The sequence below is a fragment of the Bombina bombina genome, chromosome 7, assembly GCF_027579735.1.
Source record: "Bombina bombina isolate aBomBom1 chromosome 7, aBomBom1.pri, whole genome shotgun sequence".
NCBI lineage: Eukaryota > Metazoa > Chordata > Amphibia > Anura > Bombinatoridae > Bombina > Bombina bombina.
In genome coordinates, this window is record NC_069505.1 from 432,205,132 (window position 1) to 432,226,929 (window position 21,798).

The window sequence follows — 21,798 nt, forward strand, 5'->3', positions numbered from 1 at the left end:
AAACCGTTTATCTTCAAAAAAATTACAAAAAAAAGCAAGATTACAATATGAGCCAGGCGAAACCTGAACAACATTTAACATATAGCATCTCAATTGACAGGGGTTTCAATTATTAATATTATAATAAACAACCCCAATTCTGAAAAAGAGTCATTTGAAAATTTAATTCGTCTTGTACTATATTAAAAAAATTGAAGTTTTACTTTGAATTTAATGTACCTTTAAAAATAACACTTATTTCAACTCTGATGACTGCAACACACTCCAAAAAAGTTGGGACAGTTGACTGTTTACACGTGTAACATCACCTTTTCTTTTAATAACACTAATTAAGCGTCACTGGAGACACGAGTTGTTAAGTTTAGCAAGCAGAATTTTCCCCAATTCACCCATCATGCATGTCTTCAGCTGCACAACTTTACGGGAACTTTGTTGCCTTATTTTGCGCTTCATAATGCGCCACACATTCTCAATCAGAGACAGGTCAGGGCTGCAAGCAGGCCATGCTAGCACCCGCACTCTCTGCTTACACAACCATGCACTTGTAATCCAGGCAGAATGGGGTGTGGCGTTGTCTGCTGGAAAATGCAGGGACGTCCCTGAAATGATGACATCTGAATGGCAGCAATGTTGCTCCAAAATGTATACATATCTGTGCCCTCACAGATGTGCAATTTACCCATGCCATGGGCACTGAACACACCCCATACCATGACAGACACTGACTTTTGGACCTGACGCTGATAATAGCTTGGATGGTCTTTTTCGTCTTTGGCCGGAAAAAGACGACTGACTGCTGTTTTTTCCAAAAACTATTTGAAATATTGACCATTCCACTGTGCTACTGTCCATCTCAGACGAGACTGAGCCCAGAGAAGTCGGAGGCGCTTTCTGGACAGTGTTGATGTATGGCCTCTGCTTTGCATAGTGGTTTTCAGCCTTGCCCTTTACGCACGTGATTTTGCCAGATTCCTTCAATCTTTAAATTATATTGTGGACGTAGAAGGTGAAATGCCCAAAATCCTACCGATTTGTCTTTGGGGAATGTTGTTCTCAAAGTGTTGGATTATTTGCTGATGCATATATTGGCAGATTGGCGAGCCTTGACCCATCCTTGCTCTTGAAGGACTAGGCCTTTTTTGGAGGCTCCTTATATACTATGATTACATGGTTGCCTCACCTGTTTTCATATCACCTTCTTATTTCAACTTGTCACATCGCTATTAGTCCTAAATTGCCCCTTTTTGGAACGTGTTGCAGTCATAAGATTTGAAATTAGTGTTTATTTTCAAAAATACATTAAATTCACAAGTAAAACATCAAATAAAGTGTTAATATTGTGTTTTCAATATAGTACAAGGGTGAATTGAATTTTCAAATGACTCTCTTTTTGTTAGTTTTTTTTGCATTTTCCATACTGTCCCAACATCTTGTCTCTAATAAATCTCCTGCCTTCTAATATCAAGTCCCAAAGGATGGGGGGGGGGGGGGGGCGATTGCGAGAAAAAAAAAAAAAAAAGAACAAATACACAACACACACATCTATTCACTATTCTTCTTACCCTGTGTCTGGTACATGAAGGTTACTGGCGATTACAAGTGGAGCGTTATTTAATGCTCCCTCTCGAGCGTTAACTGCACTAGAAGTGAGCTTTTTGCGCGCATTGTGTAGAGCTTGTATTACAAGTTGAAAGTAAACTGTTTTCACGTGCATGCAATATCCTATTCCCCATAGAAGTCAATGGAGCCAAAAAAGTGGGAGGAAAAACCTAACATCCTACTCGTGCGTTGTCGACATGAAATATGAATATTTCACATTCCATTGTTCTTCACATAGAAGAATATGTTCTATTTATTCATAAATACACATTTCTCTCTATATATAATGGTATTTTGGTATAATATATATCTTTACCCTATATATATATATATATATAATATATATATATATAATTTTTTTTATTTATATATATATATATATATATATATATATATATACTGTGTGTGTGTATGTATATATATATATATATATATATATAGATAGATGATTATATATAGGTATAGATATTTACATTTATATATATATAGGAATATAGTTTATAAATATTTAGAAGATATTCTGTACAGAGCATTAGAATGTGAGTACAAACTTAAAATCATTATTAAATATGAATATTGCATAAATATGGTTTTTCATGTTTTCATCTACTTAACTGCAAAGGGCTCCAATGCACATATACAGTATATAGCTATATATGTGTACATATGTATTTATGTGTGTATATGTGTATATATGTATGTAAATACATAAATACACATATAAATACATATATACACAGACATATTTAGACATGTATGTATCTCTATGTTAAAGCCCTTTGCAGCTTTTTTATAACACCTGAGACCTCATATCTTTGAGCCTTTATAAAAAAAATTAGATTTTTTTAAAATAATTTATTAGATAATGTTATTATGAGTGTAACTGTACTTTGTAATGTATTTTTGATGTGTTTGTGACACTTTTTTGTTTTGCGAAACATTTAACCAGAGCTCTGAGGTCACGCTAACGACGAGCGTTAACTTCAATTGCGCTCAAGCGTTCACATTTACTTTCAACTTTTAATATAAGCGAAAAACCTGGTGCGTGCAAACAGCTTTGATATACCCCTTATCGCTCGCACATAAACTGTTAGCTATCCCTCGTAATCTAGCCCATATTGTTTCTGAAGCATGTAGGGCACAAGTTACTTACACATACAGTATATTCTCATTGTACAGACCGTACTGATGTGACATCTTCAGCTGGGTCAGTGGTTGAGCACAGAGGAGGACCGTATGCGTGTGATCACGTGAAGACTGAGGAGGATGAAATTCTATAAATACGGCTACAGGTGATTATGCATATTAAGTAAAGGGAAGATTCTGTGATGTCACATTTTGTCTCATGTAAATAAGTTACATAATCTCAGGTGGTTACATGGAAGATTCATGTTAAAGCGTAGCTCAGGTTTATATGATTAAACTATTTAGAAAGTTAAACCTCTCATACTTTGGGATGGTGTCTGACTACGTTATAGAAGCACAATGACGTATACCTCACTAGTAGCTCATTGCTGTGTCACACCTCCAGTGTGAAGAAGTGAGTTAACTGGTAATTATAAATCTTAATGATCTTCTCTTTATGTGTTGCACGATATCTTCTTCTGGACATGGCACATAAATAGGCTGACAATATTTGTGCTTTAAAAAGGGACACATATGAAAAATACATAAGTCAGGGTTCTCATAATGGAACATTATCCCAAAGCATTTCTTTAAACAGCCCTGGCATATGTATTTTTCATGTGTCACTTTTTAAAGCGGCAATATGGTTAGCCTACACATAAACAATAATAAGAACTATACCAGTAGAAAATAATGTCTTGCTTCCTCATTTGATATAATATACTCAACCCTTGGCAGTCAATCGGTTAACATTTGTCACTGACCTTGCATTGTGACGCTCCCCATGGATAGTTTGTTTACCCTTGTGATAGGCTGTTTTATTCATTTTTTATTGGTACTTATTGTTGCAAGGCTGGGGCTGACATGGTCATGTGAGTGGGTCTTAAACTGCATCTGGCTAGATCAGGTAAGTGGGTCTTACACTGGTTTTAGGCAAGGGTCTGACAAGCTGAGGTGAGTGGATCTTAAAGGCACAGTATACACCAATTTCTATTTAACTGCATGTTATAGACACTACTATAAAGAATAATATGCACAGATACTGATCTAAAAATCCAGTAAAAACCATTTAAAAACTAACTTAGAAGCTCCCAGTTTAGCACTGTTGATAAGATTAGCTGGAACACCCACTAAAAGTGGTTCTATAGCAAAAAAAGCAGACACTTCCCCTCCACAGGAGCAAGCTGGAGTAGGTATACATCAGTATTCTCCTAAAACGTTGGGGCTTGGTTAGGAGTCTGAAAATCAGCGCAATATTATTTAAAAATAAGCAAAACTATACTTTAAAAAAAAAAAAAAAAAAAGCTGTATAGGCTATATAAATGGATCATCTGCAAAACTTTTATGCAAAGAAAAATCTAGTGTATAATGTTCCTTTCAAGTTGGGCCCTGTGCAGAGACAAACCTGAACTGGTTGGCAGCAGAATACAGACTGATGTGTGCATTGTGTCTGCACTATAGCTGCAGTAGTACTAGGTCTGAGTCACATAGACAAGCTGTGTGTGCTGATACACAGGTATAATTATAGCACTACAGCTGCAGTAGTACTGGGTCTGAGTCACATAGACAAGCTGTGTGTGCTGAAACACAGTATAATTATAGCACTACAGCTGCAGTAGTACTGGGTCTGAGTCACATAGACAAGCTGTGTGTGCTGATACACAGGTATAATTGTAGCACTACAGCTGCAGTAGTACTGGGTCTGAGTCACATAGACAAGCAGTGTGTGCTGATACACAGTATAATTATAGCTCTACAGCTGCAGTAGTACTGGGTGTGAGTCACATAGACAAGCTGTGTGTGCTGATACACAGGTATAATTATAGCACTACAGCTGCAGTAGTACTGGGTCTGAGTCACATAGACAAGCTGTGTGTGCTGATACACAGTATATTATAGCACTACAGCTGCAGTAGTACTGGGTGTGAGTCACATAGACAAGCTGTGTGTGCTGATACATAGGTATAATTATAGCACTACAGCTGCAGTAGTACTGGGTCTGAGTCACATAGACAAGCTGTGTGTGCTGATACACAGGTATATTATAGCACTACAGCTGCAATAGTACTGGGTGTGAGTCACATAGACAAGCTGTGTGTGCTGATACACAGTATAATTATAGCACTACAGCTGCAGTAGTACTGGGTCTGAGTCACATAGACAAGCTGTGTGTGCTGATACATAGTATAATTATAGCACTACAGCTGCAGTAGTACTGGGTGTGAGTCACATAGACAAACTGTCGGCTAGATTTAGAGTTTTGTCGGTAAAGACCCGTGTAGCTAACGCAGCTTTTTTTCCTACCGCTGCTTCCAAACAACGCTGATATTTAGAGTTGTCTGAGTGGCTGCGTTAGGCTCCAAAAAGGGAGCGTTGAGCCGAATTTACCGCCACTTCAACCCTCAATACCAGCGTTGCTTGCGGTAGCGGTAAGCTGGCAAAACGTGCTCGTGCACGATTCCCCCATAGGAAACAATAGGGCAGTTTGGGCTTAAAAAAACCTAACACCTGCAAAAAAGCAGCGTTAAGCTCCCAACGCAGCCCCATTGTTTCCTATCTAAGTCTGCACCTAACACCCTAACATGAACCCCGAGTCTAAACACCCCTAACCTGACACTTATTAACCCCTAATCTGCCGCCCCCGCTATCGCTGACCCCTGCATTACACAATTAACCCCTAATCTGCCGCTCCGGACACCGCCGCCACCTACATTATCCCTATGAACCCCTAATCTGCTGCCCCAACATCGCCGACACCTACATAATATTTATTAACCCCTAATCTGCCCCCCCCCCAACGTCGCCGCTACCTTACCTACATTTATTAACCCCTAATCTGCGACTGGACCTCGCCGCTACTCTAATAAAGTTATTAACCCCTAAACCGCCGCACTCCCGCCTCGCAAACCCTATAATAAATAGTATTAACTCCTAATATGCCCCTCCCCCAACGTCGCCGCCACCTAACTTCAAGTATTAACCCCTAATCTGCCGACCGGACCTTGCCGCTACTCTAATAAATGTATTAACCCCTAAAGCTAAGTCTAACCCTAACACCCCCCTAAATTAATATAATTTTAATCTAACAAAAAAATTAAATCTTATTAACTAAAGTATTCCTATTTAAAACTAAATACTTACCTGTAAAATAAACCCTAAACTAGCTACAATATAACGAATAATTATATTGTAGCTATTTTAGGATTTATATTTATTTTACAGGCAACTTTAAACCTAACACTACACTATCAATAAATTAATTAAATAAATTACCTACAATTACATACAATTAAATAAACTAAACTAAATTACAAAAAAAACCCCCACTAAATTACAAAAAATAAAAAAAGATTACAAGAATATTAGGCTAATTACACCTACTCTAAGCCCCCTAATAAAATAAAAAAGCCCCCCAAAATAATAAAGGTCCCTACCCTATTCTAAATTAAAAAGTAATCAGCGCTTTTACCAGCCCTTAAAAGGGCTTTTTGCGGGCATGCCCCAAAGTAATCAGCTTTTTTGCCTGTAAAAAAAAATACAACCCCCCCAACATTAAAACCTACCACCCACATACCCCTACTCTAAAAACCCACCCAAACCCCCCTTAAATAAACCTAACACTACCCCCTGAAGATCTCCCTACCTTGAGTTGTCTTCACCCAGCTGGGCCGAAGTCTTCATCCGATGGGGCAGAAGAGGACATCCAGACCGGCAGAAGTCTTCATCCTATCCGGCAGAAGAGGACATCCGGACCGGCAGACATCTTCATCCAAGCGGCATCTTCTATCTCATCCATCCGGAGCGGAGCCATCTTCTTCCAGCCGACGCGGATCCATCCTCTTCAACCGACACCTACTCGCCGAATGAAGGTTCCTTTAAATGACGTCATCCAAGATGGCGTCCCTCAAATTCCGATTGGCTGATAGGATTCTATCAGCCCATCGGAATTAAGGTAGGAAAACTCGGATTGGCTGAGCCAACCAGCCAATCAGATTGAGCTCGCATTCTATTGGCTGATCGGAAGAGCCAATAGAATGCAAGCTCATCTTATAGGCTGATTAGATCAGCCAATCGGATTGAACTTGAATCTGATTGCTGAATTACTCAGCAATCAGATTTTTCCTACCTTAATTCCTATTGGCTGATAGAATCCTATCAGCCAATCGGAATCGAGGGACGCCATCTTGGATGACGTCATTTAAAGAACCTTCATTCGGCGAGTAGGCCGTCGGTTGAAGAGGATGGATCGCGTCGGCTGGAAGAAGATGGCTCCGCTCCGGATGGATGAAGATAGAAGATGCCGCTTGATGAAGATGTCTGCCGGGTCCAGATGTCCTCTTCTGCCCGGATAGGATGAAGACTTCTGCCGGTCTGGATGTCCATCTTCTGCCCCATCGGATGAAGACTCGGCCCAGCTGGGTGAAGGCGACTCAAGTAGGGGAGATCTTCAGGGGGATAGTGTTTATTTAAGGGGGGTTTGGGTGGGTTAGAGGTAGGGGTATGTGGGTGGGGGGCTTTAATGTTGGGGGGGCTGTATTTTTTTTTAACAGGCAAAAGAGCTGATTACTTTGGGGCATGCCCCGCAAAAAGCCCTTTTAAGGGCTGGTAAAAGAGCTGATTACTTTTTAATTTAGAATAGGGTAGGGACCTTTATTAATTTTGGGGGGCTTTTTTATTTTATTAGGGCTTAGAGTAGGTGTAATTAGCCTAATATATTGAAATCTTTTTTTATTTTTTGTAATTTAGTGTTTGTTTTGTTTTTTGTAATTTAGTTTAGTTTATTTAATTGTATGTAATTGTAGGTTAATTTATTTAATTAATTTATTGATTAGTGTAGTGTTAGGTTTAATTCTAACTTAGGTTAGGAGATTTATTTTACAGGTAATTTGTAATTATTTTAACTAGGTAGCTATTAAATAGTTAATAACTATTTAATAGCTATTGTACCTAGGTTAAAATAAATACAAAGTTGCCTGTAAAATAAATATTAAATCCTAAAATAGCTACAATATAATTATTCGTTATATTGTAGCTAGTTTAGGGTTTATTTTACAGGTAAGTATTTAGTTTTAAATAGGAATACTTTAGTTAATAAGATTTAATTTATTTCGTTAGATTAAAATTATATTTAAGTTAAGGGGGGTGTTAGGGTTAGACTTAGCTTTAGGGGTTAATACATTTATTAGAGTAGCGGCAAGGTGTCCGGTCGGCAGATTAGGGGTTAATACTTGAAGTTAGGTGGCGGCGACGTTGTGGGGGGGGCAGATTAGGGGTTAATACTATTTATTATAGGGTTTGCGAGGCGGGAGTGCGGCAGTTTAGGGGTTAATAACTTTATTAGAGTAGCGGCGAGGTCCGGTCGGCAGATTAGGGTTAATAAGTGTAGTTAGGTGGCGGCGACGTTGGGGAGGGCAGATTAGGGGTTAATAAATATTATGTAGGTGTCGGCGATGTTAGGGGCAGCAGATTAGGGGTTCATAGGGATAATGTAGGTGGCGGCGATGTGCGGTCAGCCAGATTAGGGGTTAAAAATATTTATTATAGTGACGGCGATGTGGGGGGACCTCGGTTTAGGGGTACATTGGTAGTTTATGGGTGTTAGTTGTACTTTAGAGCACTGTAGTTAAGAGCTTTATATACCGGCGTTAGCCCATAAAACTCTTAACTACAGCCTTTCCATGGCGGTAGTAGTCTTGTCGGTAGAGGTGTAACGCACACTTCAGCCAAGACTCTAAATACCGGCGTTAGGAAGATCACATTGAAAAGATAAGATACGCAATTGGCGTAAGGGGATCTGCGGTATGGAAAAGTTGCGGCTTGAAAGGGAGGAGGTACACCTGTACCTGGCTGACTCTAAATACCAGCGGGCGGCCAAAAGCAGCGTTAGGACCCCTTAATGCTGCTTTTGACGGCTAACGCAGAAACTCTAAATCTAGGCGTGTGTGTGCTGATACAGGGGTTTAATTATAGCACTACAGCTGCCAGTAGTACTGTGTCTGAGTCACATAGACAAGCTGTGTGTGCTGATACACAGTATAATTATAGCACTACAGCTGCAGTAGTACTGTGTCTGAGTCACATAGACAAGCTAGTGTGTGCTGATACACAGGTAATAATTATAGCACTACAGCTGCAGTATTACTGGGTCTGAGTCACATAGACGAGCTGTGTGTGCTGATACACAGGTATAATTATAGCACTATAGCTGCAGTAATACTGGGTCTGAGTCACGTAGACAAAGCTGTGTGTACTGATACACAGTATAATTTTAGCACTACAGCTGCAGTAGTACTGGGTCTGAGGTCACATAGACAAGCTGTGTGTGCTGATACACAGGTATAATTATAGCACTACACGCTGCAGTAGTACTGGGTCTGTGTCACATAAACAAGATGTGTGTGCTGATACACAGGTTATAATTATAGCACTACAGCTGCAGTATTACTGGATCTGAGCTTACATAGACAAGTTGTGTGTGCTGATACACAGTATAATTATAGCACTACAGCTGCAGTAGTACTGGGTCTGTGTCACATATACAAGCTGTGTGTGCTGATCCACGGTATAATTATAATTTTCAGATATTTGGACAAATTTAAATAGTGTATTTCTCAGAGAAGCTTCCCCAATAAAATATAATTACTGGGTCTGAGTCACATAGAGTCACATAGACAAGCTGTGTGTGCTGATACACAGGTATAATTATAGCACTACAGCTGCGGTAGTACTGGGTCTGAGTCACATAGACAAGCTGTGTGTGCTTATACACAGTATAATTATAGCACTACAGCTGCAGTAGTACTGGGTCTGAGTCACATAGACAAGCTGTGTGTGCTGATACACAGGTATAATTATAGCACTACAGCTGCAGTAGTACTGGGTCTGTGTCACATAAACAAGATGTGTGTGCTGATACACAGGTATAATTATAGCACTACAGCTGCAGTATTACTGGATCTGAGCTTACATAGACAAGTTGTGTGTGCTGATACACAGTATAATTATAGCACTACAGCTGCAGTAGTACTGGGTCTGTGTCACATATACAAGCTGTGTGTGCTGATCCACGGTATAATTATAATTTTCAGATATTTGGACAAATTTAAATAGTGTATTTCTCAGAGAAGCTTCCCCAATAAAATATAATTACAAGACAAAATATGTTGTCTGCAAATAATAAATCTATGTGTCACCAGGTAATTTCCTGCTGCAATTACAGGGCATCTAGAGGAAACCCCAGGCACTGGGCTATTAAATGTGAAGGAAGAGGATGAGACAGATGACATGAATAGTCATCAGCCTGAAATACATTGGACTCTCCCTGACGGTGAGTAGTAATTATAAGTGAGAGTCTGTCGGGGGTTGTGCACACAGTTACTTACTGCTCTTCCTTGTAGTTTACTGTCTGGTTTATAAGTGCATATAACAAAATGAGTTTTGTCAGTATATGGCCGGGTTATAATACAATATATTTAATTATTATTTAAAATAAACCCCAAATAAAAATGCATATACCAAACAATAAAATTAATGTAAATTCCTAAATTCTTTATATTAGTTAAAATTTATAGACACATTGTATTATATTTATAGAAAACCAGATATGAATCAAACTATACACATTTAAACTATTATAATATGCTATGCAAAGATCATAAAAAGTTACCTTATTTATTAACCTTATTCGCAATTTGAATTTCATTAAAATATCACAATGAGATACCAAGATATGGAGCCACTAACATTCAGACCTGGTACAATTAAGTTATTTAACCCACAAATGATTCTATACAACGCTAATTAAAACACCAGAAGCATATATATTCTTAATGTAAACAGCCAGATATATGCCAATTTATCTAAGCTGAAATGAATTCTTTAGCAGCAATAAGGTAAATTCTAAAATATATTTATATGATTACAGTTATAAATTACTTGGCAAACAAAAGATTAGTTTTAAACCACACAGAATTATGAATGCAAGCTAAAATACAAAGTACCTTTTTAAAATTATTAACTGCAATTTGACTATAGTCTTAGAATACCTTTGTCCTAAAATATTAAAGATAAATAACAGTCCATACATCACCCAATTAAACAATTAATGTTTCAACTTCCAGAGTTTCTCCAGTAAATCCAATTTCGCCCTCATAAAATTGAAAAAGGTAATTTTTGCAAGATGGCTAAAAATATAGGCCCAGGTTGCCTTTATAATAGACTGGATCGCAGGCAATTTGTTAGTCACAAAATTTTGCAGCCAGAGTCCTCTTTTTCTCTCTTGCTTGGGATTAATATTTTGCAATATAGTCCCACACCTTTTTATTCTAATCATTGTGAAATTTGGATGATAGGCCCTTCGGAAGATGATCTTTGATTCGCCCCTTACGGAGCTGAGCATGGATTGGCCCTTCGAGTCGAAACATTTGATTGGCTACTTGATTTGCATATGTTTAAACAATCAATTTGTTTGGGCTGTCATACCATTTTTAATCCCCTAGGGGCAGCAAACAACCAGAAATGCAGTTTCTATTCCTAACAGTAAATACAGTTCCTATATATTTTTATTCAATATACCATATTTCTCTTGTAAGATGTATCGAGTCCACGGATTCATCCATACGTGTGGGATATTCTCCTTCCTTACAGGAAGTTTCAAAAGAGAGCACCCACAGCAGAGCTGTCTATATAGCTCCTCCCTTAGCTCCACCACCCCCCAGTCATTCTCTTTGCCTACTCTAAGTACTAGGAAGGGTCAAGTGAGTGTGGTGACAAAAATGTTAGTTTTTATTTTCTCAAGCAAAAGTTTTGTTATTTTAAATGGTACGGTGAGTACTATTTACTCTCTGGCAGAAAAGGTGGATGAAGATTTCTGCAAGGAGGATGATGATCTTAGCACTTTGTAACTAAGATCCACTGCTGTTCTCACAAGGGCTGAAGAGTACAGGAAAACTTCAGTTGTGGGGAACGGTTTGCAGGCTAAACTGCATTGAGGTATGTTCAGTCTATTTTTTTCTAGACAGACTGTGTTAATTCTAGAAAGGCTGGCAATATCCCCACTGAGGGAAGGGTAAGCAGTAGTTCAGACACTTAGTAGGAATCCCAGCTTGCATGAAGGGCTCATTAGTTACTGGTGACACTGATAGAAACAACTTTTTGTTTTTATTTTATAAAAAATGCAATATAATGTTTTTTGCGGGACTTTAAGGGGTCATTGTGGCTTGTTTAAGGGTTATTAACCACATGGCTAGTTTAAGAAACACTCTGTTGTGTTTCCTTTAGGCCCCATAACATCGAGTGAGTTGGGAGGGGCCTAATTTCGCGCCTCAGTTGCGTAGTTTCTTTTCCTCAGAGACATCCAGCTGCTTCTCCAGAGGTTCCTACTGTGTTTCAGGGCTGTAAAGAAGTTTTTTATTTCCCCCACAATCGTTCTAAAGGGCAGGTAGGTGCCACAGCAGAGCTGTGGCAAGGTGGCTGAACGTTATTTTACCGTTCTTTTGACGTATTGTCAATCCGGTTTTTACATTAAGGGGTTAATGTTTATTAGCATAGCTGTGCTTTTTTACACTGTTTTGCCAGAGTTTGTGCAGCTTTTTTTCTCTTAAAGGCACAGCACCGTTTTTACTCTAAGTGTTATTTGCTTTGATTAAAGTGTTTTCCAAGCTTGCTTGTTACATTACTAGCCTGTTTAAACATGTCTGACACCAAGGAAAATCCTTGTTCAATGTGTTTAGAAGCCAATTGTGGAACCCCCCACTTAGAATGTGTCCCACTTGCACTGATATGTCTATAAATTATAAAGAGCATATTTTAGCACTTAAAAATATTGCAATAGATGATTCTCAGACAGAATGGAAATTAGGCGTTTAACATCTAGCTCTCCCCAAGTGTCACAACCAGTAACGCCCGCACAAGTGACGCCTAGTACCTCTAGTGCGTCAAATCATTTACTTTACAAGACATGGCCACAGTTATGAATACAACCCTCACAGAGGTTTTATCCAAACTGCCTGGTTTACAAGGAAAGCGTGACAGCTCTGGGTTAAGAACAAATGCTGAGTCGTCTGACGCTTTAGTAGCCGTATCCGATATACCCTCACAATGTTCTGAAGTAGGGGGTAAGGGAATTTGTTATCTGAGGGGAGGAAGATTTCTGATACAGGAAAGACGCTCCCTCAGGACAGATTCTGATATGACGGCCTTTAAAATTTAAGCTTGAACACCTCCCGCTTATTGCTCAGAGAGGTATTAGCGGACTCTAGATGATTGTGACCCTAAGTGGTCCCCAGAGAAATTGTGTAAAATGGACAACATACTTAGAGGTTCTCTGTTTACACTGATGTTTTTCCAGTCCCTAAGGGATTGAGTAATATTGTTACTTAAGAGAGTGGGGTATAGACAAGGTATTCCGTTCGCTCCCCCATCCTGTTTTTAAGAAAATGTATCCCATATCAGACACCATGCTGGGACTCGTGGCAGGACAGTCCTAAGGTGGAGGGAGCTATTTCTACTCTGGCTAAGCGTACTACTACCTATACTCGAGACAGTAGTGCTTTCAAAGATCCTATGGATAAAAAAATTAGAGGGTCTCCTAAAGAAAATTTTTGTTCATCAAGGTTTTCTTCTCCAACCTATTGCGTGCATTGTTCCTGTAACTACTGCAGCTGCTTTCTGGTTCGAGGCTCTAGAAGAGACTCTCCAGATGGAGACTCAATTCTATCCATAATATCCTCTAATGAAGGCCCTTAAGTTGGCTAATTCTTTCATTACAGATGCCGCTTTCCAACTAGCTAAATTAGCGGCAAAGAATTTTAACACGCAGGGCGTTATGGCTTAAGTCCTGGTCTGCTGATGTGTCATCAAAATCTAAACTTTTGAACATCCCTTTCAAAGGAAAGACCCTATTCGGACCTGAACTGAAAGAGATTTTTTCAGACATCACTAGAGGAAAGGCCATGCCCTCCCTCAGGATAGAACAAATAAAATGAGGACCAAACAAAATAATTTTCGTTCCTTTCGGAACTTCAAGGGTGGTCCCGCTTCAGCTTCCCCTGCTGCAAAGCAAGAGGGGAATTTTGCCCAAATCCAAGTCAGTTCTGGAGACCTAACCAGGCTGGAACAAGGGGTAAAACAGGCCAACGAAGCCTGCAGCTGCCTCTAAGACAGCATGAAGGGGTAGCCCCCGATCTGGGACGCGGATCTAGAGGGGGCAGACTCTCTCTCTTTGCTCAGGCTTGGCAAGGAGATGTTCACGATTCCCTGGGCCTTAAAAATGTTGTCCCAGGGATATCTTCTGGACTTCAAAGACTCTCCCCCAAGGGGGAGATTTCACATTTCTCAATTGTCTGTAAACCAGAGACAAAGAGAGAGCGTTCTTTCGCTGTGTAGAAGACCTACATACCATGGGAGTAATCCGCCCAATTCCCAAAAGAGGAACAAGGGCTAGGGTTTTACCTCAAACCTGTTTTGTGGTTCCCAAAAAAAGAGGGACACTTTCAGGACCAATCTTGGATCTCAAAATTCTAAACAAATTCCTCACGAGTACCATCATTCAAGATGGAGACACTATTCGGACTCTTATTCTACCGTTGATCCAGGAGGGTCAATATATGACTACCGTGGACTTAAAGGATGCGTATCTACACATCCCTATTCACAGAGATCATCATCAATTCCTAAGATTCGCTTTTCTGGACAGGCATTACCAGTTTGTGGCCCTTCCCTTCGGGTTGGCCACGGCTCCCAGAATTTTCACAAAGGTGCTAGGGTCCCTTTTGGCAGTTCTAAGACCGCGGGGCATAGCAGTGGCGCCTTATCTAGACGGCATCTTGATTCAGGCGTCGACTTTCCAGCTAGCCAAGTCTCACACGGACATCGTGTTGGCTTTTCTGAGATCTCACGGGTGGAAGGTGAACACAAAAAAGAGTTCTCTCTTCCCTCTCACAAGAGTCTCCTTCCTAGGGACTCTGATAGACTCGGTAGAAATGAAAATATTTCTGACGGAGGTCAGAAAATCAAAGCTCTTAACCACTTGCCGAGCTCTTCATTCCATTCCTCAATCAGTGGCTCAGTGTATGGAAGTAATCGGATTTATGGTAGCGGCAATGGACATAGTTCCTTTTGCCCGCCTACACCTCAGACCACTGCAACTATGCATGCTCAAACAGTGGAATGGGGATTATGCAGATTTATCTCCTCAACTGCATCTGGACCAGGAGACCAGAGATTCTCTTCTCTGGTGGTTGTCTCAGGACCACCTGTCTCAGGGAATGTGTTTCCGCAGGCCGGAGTGGCTCATAGTAACGACAGATGCCAGCCTGTTAGGCTGGGGTGCAGTCTGGAACTCTCTGAAAGCACAGGGCTTATGGTCTCGGGAGGAAACTCTACTCCCGATTAAACATTCTAGAACTGAGAGCGATATTCAATGCGCTCCAGGCGTGGCCTCAGCTAGCTGCGGCCAAATTCATCAGATTTCAGTCGGACAACATCACGACTGTAGCTTATATCAATCTTCAAGGAGGAACACGGAGTTCTCTAGCGATGATGGAGGTAACCAAAATAATCCGATGGGCGGAGGATCACTCTTGCCATCTCTCAGCAATCCATATCCCCAGGGGTAGAGAACTGGGAGGCGGATTTCCTGAGTCGTCAGACTTTTCATCCAGGGGAGTGGAGCTCCATCCGGAGGTATTTGCCCAGCTTGACTCAGCTATGGGGCACACCCAGAATTGGATCTGATGGGCGTCCCGTCAGAATGCCAAACTTCTTCGTTACGGGTCCAGGTCCCGGGATCCCAGGCGGTACTGATAGATGCTCTACGCAGTGCCCTGGTCCTTCAATCTGGCCTATATTTCCACTGTTTCCTCTCCTCCCATGTCTGGTTGCCACAATCAAGCAGGAGAGAGCTTCTTGTGATTCCTGATAGCACCTGCGTGGCCACGCAGGACTTGGTATGCAGACCTAGTGGACATGTCATCGGTTCCACCGTGGACTCTGCCAATGAGGCAGGACCTTCTAATCCAAGGTCCATTCACGATCCAAAAATCTAATTTCTCTGCGTTCAGACTGCTTGGAGATTGAACGCACTGATCTCTATCAAAGCGTGCTTTCTCTGAGTCGGTCATTGATACCCTGATTCAAGCTAGAAAGCCTGTCACCAGGAAGATTTATCATAAGATTTGGCGCAAATATTTTTATTGGTGTGAATTCAAGGGTTACTCGTGGAGTAAGATTAGGATTCCTAGAATATTGTCCTTTCTCCAAGAAGGATTGGAGAAGGGATTATCAGCTAGTTCCTTAAAAGGACAAATATCTGCTTTGTCTATTCTTTTACACAAACGTCTGGCAGATGTCCCAGACGTTCAAGCATTTAGTCGGGCCTTGGTCAGGATCAAGCCTGTATTTAAACCTGTTGCTCCACCATGGAGCCTAAACTTAGTTCTTAAAGTTCTTCAAGGGGTTCCGTTTGAACCTATGCATTCCATAGATATTAAGCTCTATCTTGGAAAGTTTTGTTTTTAGTAGCTATCTCTTAGGCTCGAAGAGTTTCTGAGTTATCTGCTTTACAGTGTGACTCACCTTACCTTGTTTTCCATGCAGATAAGGTGGTTTTGCGTTCCAAACCTGGGTTTCTTCCTAAGGTTGTTTCTCATAGGATATCAATCAGGAGATTGTTGTTCCTTCACTGTGTCCTAATCCCTTCATCAAAGAAGGAACGTCTGTTTGCACAATCTTGATGTGGTTTCGTGCTTATAAAGTTCTACTACACAGCAACTAAAGATTTCCGTCAAACATCTTCATTGTTTGTTGTTCTATTCTGGTAAACGGAGAGGTCAAAAGGCTAGGCCTACCTCTCTTTCCTTTTGGCTGAAAAGCATCATCCGTTTGGCTTATGAGACTGCTGGCCAGCAGCCTCCTAAAGAATTACCCTGCTCATTTATACTAGAGCAGGTGGCTTCACATGGGCTTTTAAAAATGAGGCTTCTGTTGAACAGATTTGTAAAGGCGGCGACTTGGGTCTTTCGCTTCATACTTTTTCCAAATTTTCCAAATTCGATACTTTTGCTTCTTCGGAGGCTATTTTTTTTTTGGAGAAAAGTTCTACAAGGCAGTGGTGCCTTCCGTTTAGGTACCTGTCTTGTCCCTCCCTTCATCCGTGTCCTAAAGCTTTGGTATTGGTATCCCACAAGTATGGATGAATCCGTGACTTGATACATCTTACAATAGAAAACATAATTTATGCTTACCTGATAAATTTATTTCTCTTGTGATGTATCGAGTCCACGGCCCGCCCTGTTTATTTAAGACAGGCAGTAATATTTTTATTTAAAAACTTCAGTCACCACTGCACCCTATAGTATTCTCCTTTTTCTTCCTAGCCTAGTCGGGTCCCCGAATGCCTGGGGGGGTGGAGCTAGGGAGGAGCTATATAGACAGCTCTGCTGTGGGTGCTCTCTTTGCCACTTCCTGTAAGGAAGGAGAATATCCACAAGTATGGATGAATCCGTGGACTCGATACATCACAAGAGAAATACATTTATCAGGTAAGCATAAATTTGTGGGTGTTTTTTGTATCAACAAGTCACATGTTCCAAGTGTATTGGACCATGCCATACTATTCATCCTGTTTATTTTAATATGAAACACCAGTATGTTTCTATTGATCATATTGATAAACAATTACACTGTCATTTATTTGCTCTCCTCAGAATCACAGCATACTGGCAAATATTCATACAAACACAGCATATTTCACCATTCTTAACAATTTTAGAATACACAGATCCATGTTCATGGCTAACATTCATGGGACCATCTTGCTGTCTGTAAGATAAAAAAAAAATGTTACCATTTTGAAACAACATTTATACATCTACCATACAGCTTATTCATTAAGTTCCATATACACTTATCTAATATGTTGCTATTAGTCATAGTCACTGCTTCTTAGGTCCACAAATACACATTTCTATACAGTATTTCAAATTATACAGGCTGTATGTTAAAAATGAACCCAAGTGTTACAATGCAAAACATGGGTTTTTGCTGAGCTATTCTTCCTCTAGACGTAACATCTAGAATTTGTGGATTCAAAACAACAGGGACAATTTAACACATATGTGACACTTAGTCATTTCTTCAGCTAAAAATTTGTTCTATGAATCTCATTAGACCTCAAAGAAAAATCTCAGGCACCACATCTCTATTAACCCAGGGGTTCCTGTGATCTAGGTAATGAGACAGATGCTCTCTTTGAAATAACTTGCCTTTTCTCTAATTGAAACAGTGAGAGAGGGTTTGTTTACACACAGTTTCACAAATACAATGAGTTCTTGGTTTTATCATAAATCTATGTGTAGATAAATATGCATACATATATATATTATTTAATGATACTCAGATATCCTGACAGTTTAACCCTTGTATAGTTAATGTTGTAATTTTATACTGGAATACAGTGGAGAACAGCCAAGAATAAAGTTAAGTTAGAAAGTAGAAGAATTAAAGGAAAGTACCAGAGTGTGTGTATCTGTTGTTATTGTCTGTCTGGGAAATAGGAAAACTGTTTTATGGTAACGTTATAAAACTAGATCATATAAAAACGTAATCTGCTTTATTTGTACAGATGAAGATAATGCTGATATAGTGAAAGTTGAGATAACAGAAGATCTGTGTATGAGGCATCAGCTGAAAGCCCCAAATGAGGAATCTAGTGATAGTACCAGCTCAGGTGAGTGTGCACATGTGTTGTATCTGAGGGACACAGGTGTTACAGGTGAGTTTGCACTTGTTTTGTGTCTGAGGGATACAGGTTACAAGTGCACGTGTTTTGTCTGAGGCTCGCAGGATAGGGAAAAAACAACTTCTGCCTTGAACTTTATTAATTCCCTTAATATATCTGACATATCATATCATATAAGGATCTAATATATCCTATTATCATATAACTGTTACATCCCCCCCCACACACACACAAACAATACATGTTAATATAATTAGTCTTTCTTTATAAATTAGGGTTTAGAAACCATGTCCTGTTTTAGAAGCTTTCTTTATATAGTGTGTAATGTATGTACTTCTATAAATCGTATCACCAGATCTGTACACAGCATTTATGGTGAGGCCTGACTTGTGATCTGTGAAGTGGCAAAAAACATTCACCTTTTTCTGCTGCCAATATCTCTTCATGTACAATCTACCATCTTGCTGGCTTTTCCTGCTGAATGAATGTATTGTTTACCTACCTTTAAATCATCTAAAATTATAATTCCTGACTTTTATTCTACTTGTAGCAAAGATTAATCCAGCAATGTGTATAAAAAGGCACTGGCACCTGGAGAAATGCTTCGGTCTTGTTCCCAGCCACACCTCTCCCCTTTAGAACTAGAGGTAAAGGCCAGTTCATTCCTGTATATGTTGCAGGCAATAGAGGGATTACGTATAGCCTTGAGGTGCTTAGTAAAGCTGAGGCTGTGATTGTTTTTCATAAAAAGAAAAATTCAAGAAAAAGAGGTCATGATCTCAAGATGAAGGGTAGTAGATTCAGGAGTAATTTGCTGAAGTACTTCTTTACAGAAAGGGTGATTGATTCATGGAATAAACTTCCACAAGAGGTGGTAATTGCAAACACTATGGGATAATGCTGGGAACCATAAGGCTATTCTATGAACTAGATACATTTACACATATAGGAAATGTCTATGTTTCTGTTACTTCATGCCTCACTAGTGCGGTCTTGCTACTGTCAGTGAGTTCCACACTATTTAATCCCTAAAGGCAAGTTAATGGATTATTTATTATTGATTGTGAAGTTGGAACTAGTAGTTCAGCTAAAGTAAATACGTTTTTGAACCATCTAAATAACAGATTCATGACACGGCTAGTAGAAGCACCAACTAGAATGGGTGCCTGTGATCATAACTAATAATATAGAGCTATTTTCAAACATTGAAGTGAGGGAGCACTTGGTAAATAGTGACCATAACATGTTGTCATTGAAGATTAATTAAAAAAAGAACAAATTGCTATGAGCTTTAACAATATGCTTAGTTTTAAAAAATGCCAATATCAACAAGGTAATGGCATCTTTACAACTCATTGATTGGGATAAGCTTTTTTACAAAAAGATCATTAAGAAGTGAAATATCTTTACAATAATGTTCCAAAAAAAAATACTTCTCAACATATAACATAGAAACAGATTAAAACCAGTGTAGCTTAGTTGAAGGATCAGCCAGAAAATAAAGAAGATTATAGCTTTAAATTGCATAAGATAGATGGGTCAGGGGAATCATATATAAAATACTAAGATGCTATCAGAACTTGCCAAAGAGCAATTCAATATGCTAAATAAATAATATTGCAATAGTGTGATACTTTACTAATGAACAATATATTATGCATTGTTACATTTTGAGTTTAATAGTCATGGTGGCTAGGGAAAGGTATATGGGTCATACTTAGTCCTCTCCCCTTGGTATTAGACACTAATTCAAAACATTAATTGTTTTAACCTACACTAAATTAAGACACAGTTAAAATATTCTGAAAAGAAAATAAGTGCTACATTGATAAATAACATTACTTCCATTGTTTTTTTCTTCTAGCAGATGATGATAATCCTAGACATGACCAGCATGCTGCTGCTTCCTTCAGTCTTTTTGAAACACATAAAAGCCACATGAGAAATGTGTGCTCTGAATGTGGAAAACGTTTTACCAGGAAATCAAGTCTTGTTAATCATCAGAAAACTCATTCAGGAGAGAGACCATTTTCATGTTCTGAATGTGGGAAATGTTTTGCAGAGAAATCAAATCTTATTAAACACCAGAGCATTCATACAGGAGAGAAAGCTTTTTCTTGTTCTTATTGTGGGAAATGTTTTGCCTGGAATCTGATCTTAATAAACACCTGAAAATTCATATAGGAGAGAAGGCATTTTCATGTTCTGAATGTGGGAAATGTTTTACTCGGAAATCAGATGTTCGTAATCACCAGATAATTCATACAGGAGAGAAACCATTTTCATGTTCTCAATGTGGGAAATGTTTTAACAGGAAATCAAATCTAATTAGTCATCAGAAATCTCACACAGGAAAGAAAGCATTTTCATGTTCTGAATGTGGTAAATGTTATGCCTGGAAATCAGATCTTGTTTATCATCAGAAATATCATACAGGAGAGAAAGGATTTTCATGTTCTCACTGTGGGAAATATTTTACCTGGAAATCCGATTTTATTGCTCATCAGAAAAGTCATACAGGAGAGAAATCCTTGTCATGTTCTGAATAGGTAACTGTGCTTTGAGGTTACATTTCTGAGCTTATCTAGTGCTAGAAGCCAGGTGCTTTGCTGTTAAAGTTGTCGGACATTAAAAGGAGCAGGACTAAATGTTATGCCCGGGAAATCTTTTCTCTTGGCGGGATCTGAAAGCAAGGGGGAAAGCAGGGGGCAGTATTTGATTGGTTTTTGCATGTTTACATTTTACACCTTGTACTGTATAAGAACCCTGTGTCGTGAACATTAAAATGAGTTACTCTCTACTGCACTAAGCCTTGTCTGGTGTTTGTATGGGAAGGAAAGAGCTTATTTCACTACAGAGCTTAAAGGGACAGTCTACTCCAGAATTTTTATTGTTAAAAAGATAGATAATCCCATAATTACCCATTCTCCAGTTTTGCATAACCAACATGGTTATATTAAAGGGACAGTCTATATGGTCGCCTTATGCAGACTTCCTTTATATATTTTTTTTTTTTTCTTGGGTGGCATACCACAAATTTACTTGACATGTAAAGTGATTCTTAAATGTTTTTTTACTCTGTACATCTTGAAAATGTCAGCTGGAATTTATGCTATATTCTGAACTCACATCTTTAAGTGTTAATACTCAATGTTGTATATGTTACTTAACCTCAATAAAAATACAGTTAAAAAAAAAAAAAAGGGACAGTCTACACCAGAATTGTTATTGTTTAAAAAGATAGATAATACCTTTGTTATCCATTCCCTAGTTTTACAAGACCAACAGAGTTATATAAATACACTTTTTACCTCTGTAATTATCTTGTATCTAAG

The 21,798-nt window shown here is 39.1% G+C and overlaps 1 protein-coding gene across 1 annotated transcript; it reads left to right on the forward strand.

Annotated features, from left to right (window-relative positions):
* Positions 1-2,879: 2,879 nt before the first annotated feature.
* LOC128636423 (oocyte zinc finger protein XlCOF6.1-like) lies at positions 2,880-20,635 on the forward strand. The gene is made up of 4 exons (XM_053689438.1): positions 2,880-2,891; positions 9,944-10,051; positions 18,347-18,451; positions 20,328-20,635. Exons 2-4 carry the CDS (start codon positions 10,009-10,011, stop codon positions 20,633-20,635), a joined length of 456 nt encoding a protein of 151 aa, XP_053545413.1. The 5' UTR covers positions 2,880-2,891; positions 9,944-10,008.
* The last annotated feature ends 1,163 nt before the right edge of the window (positions 20,636-21,798 follow it).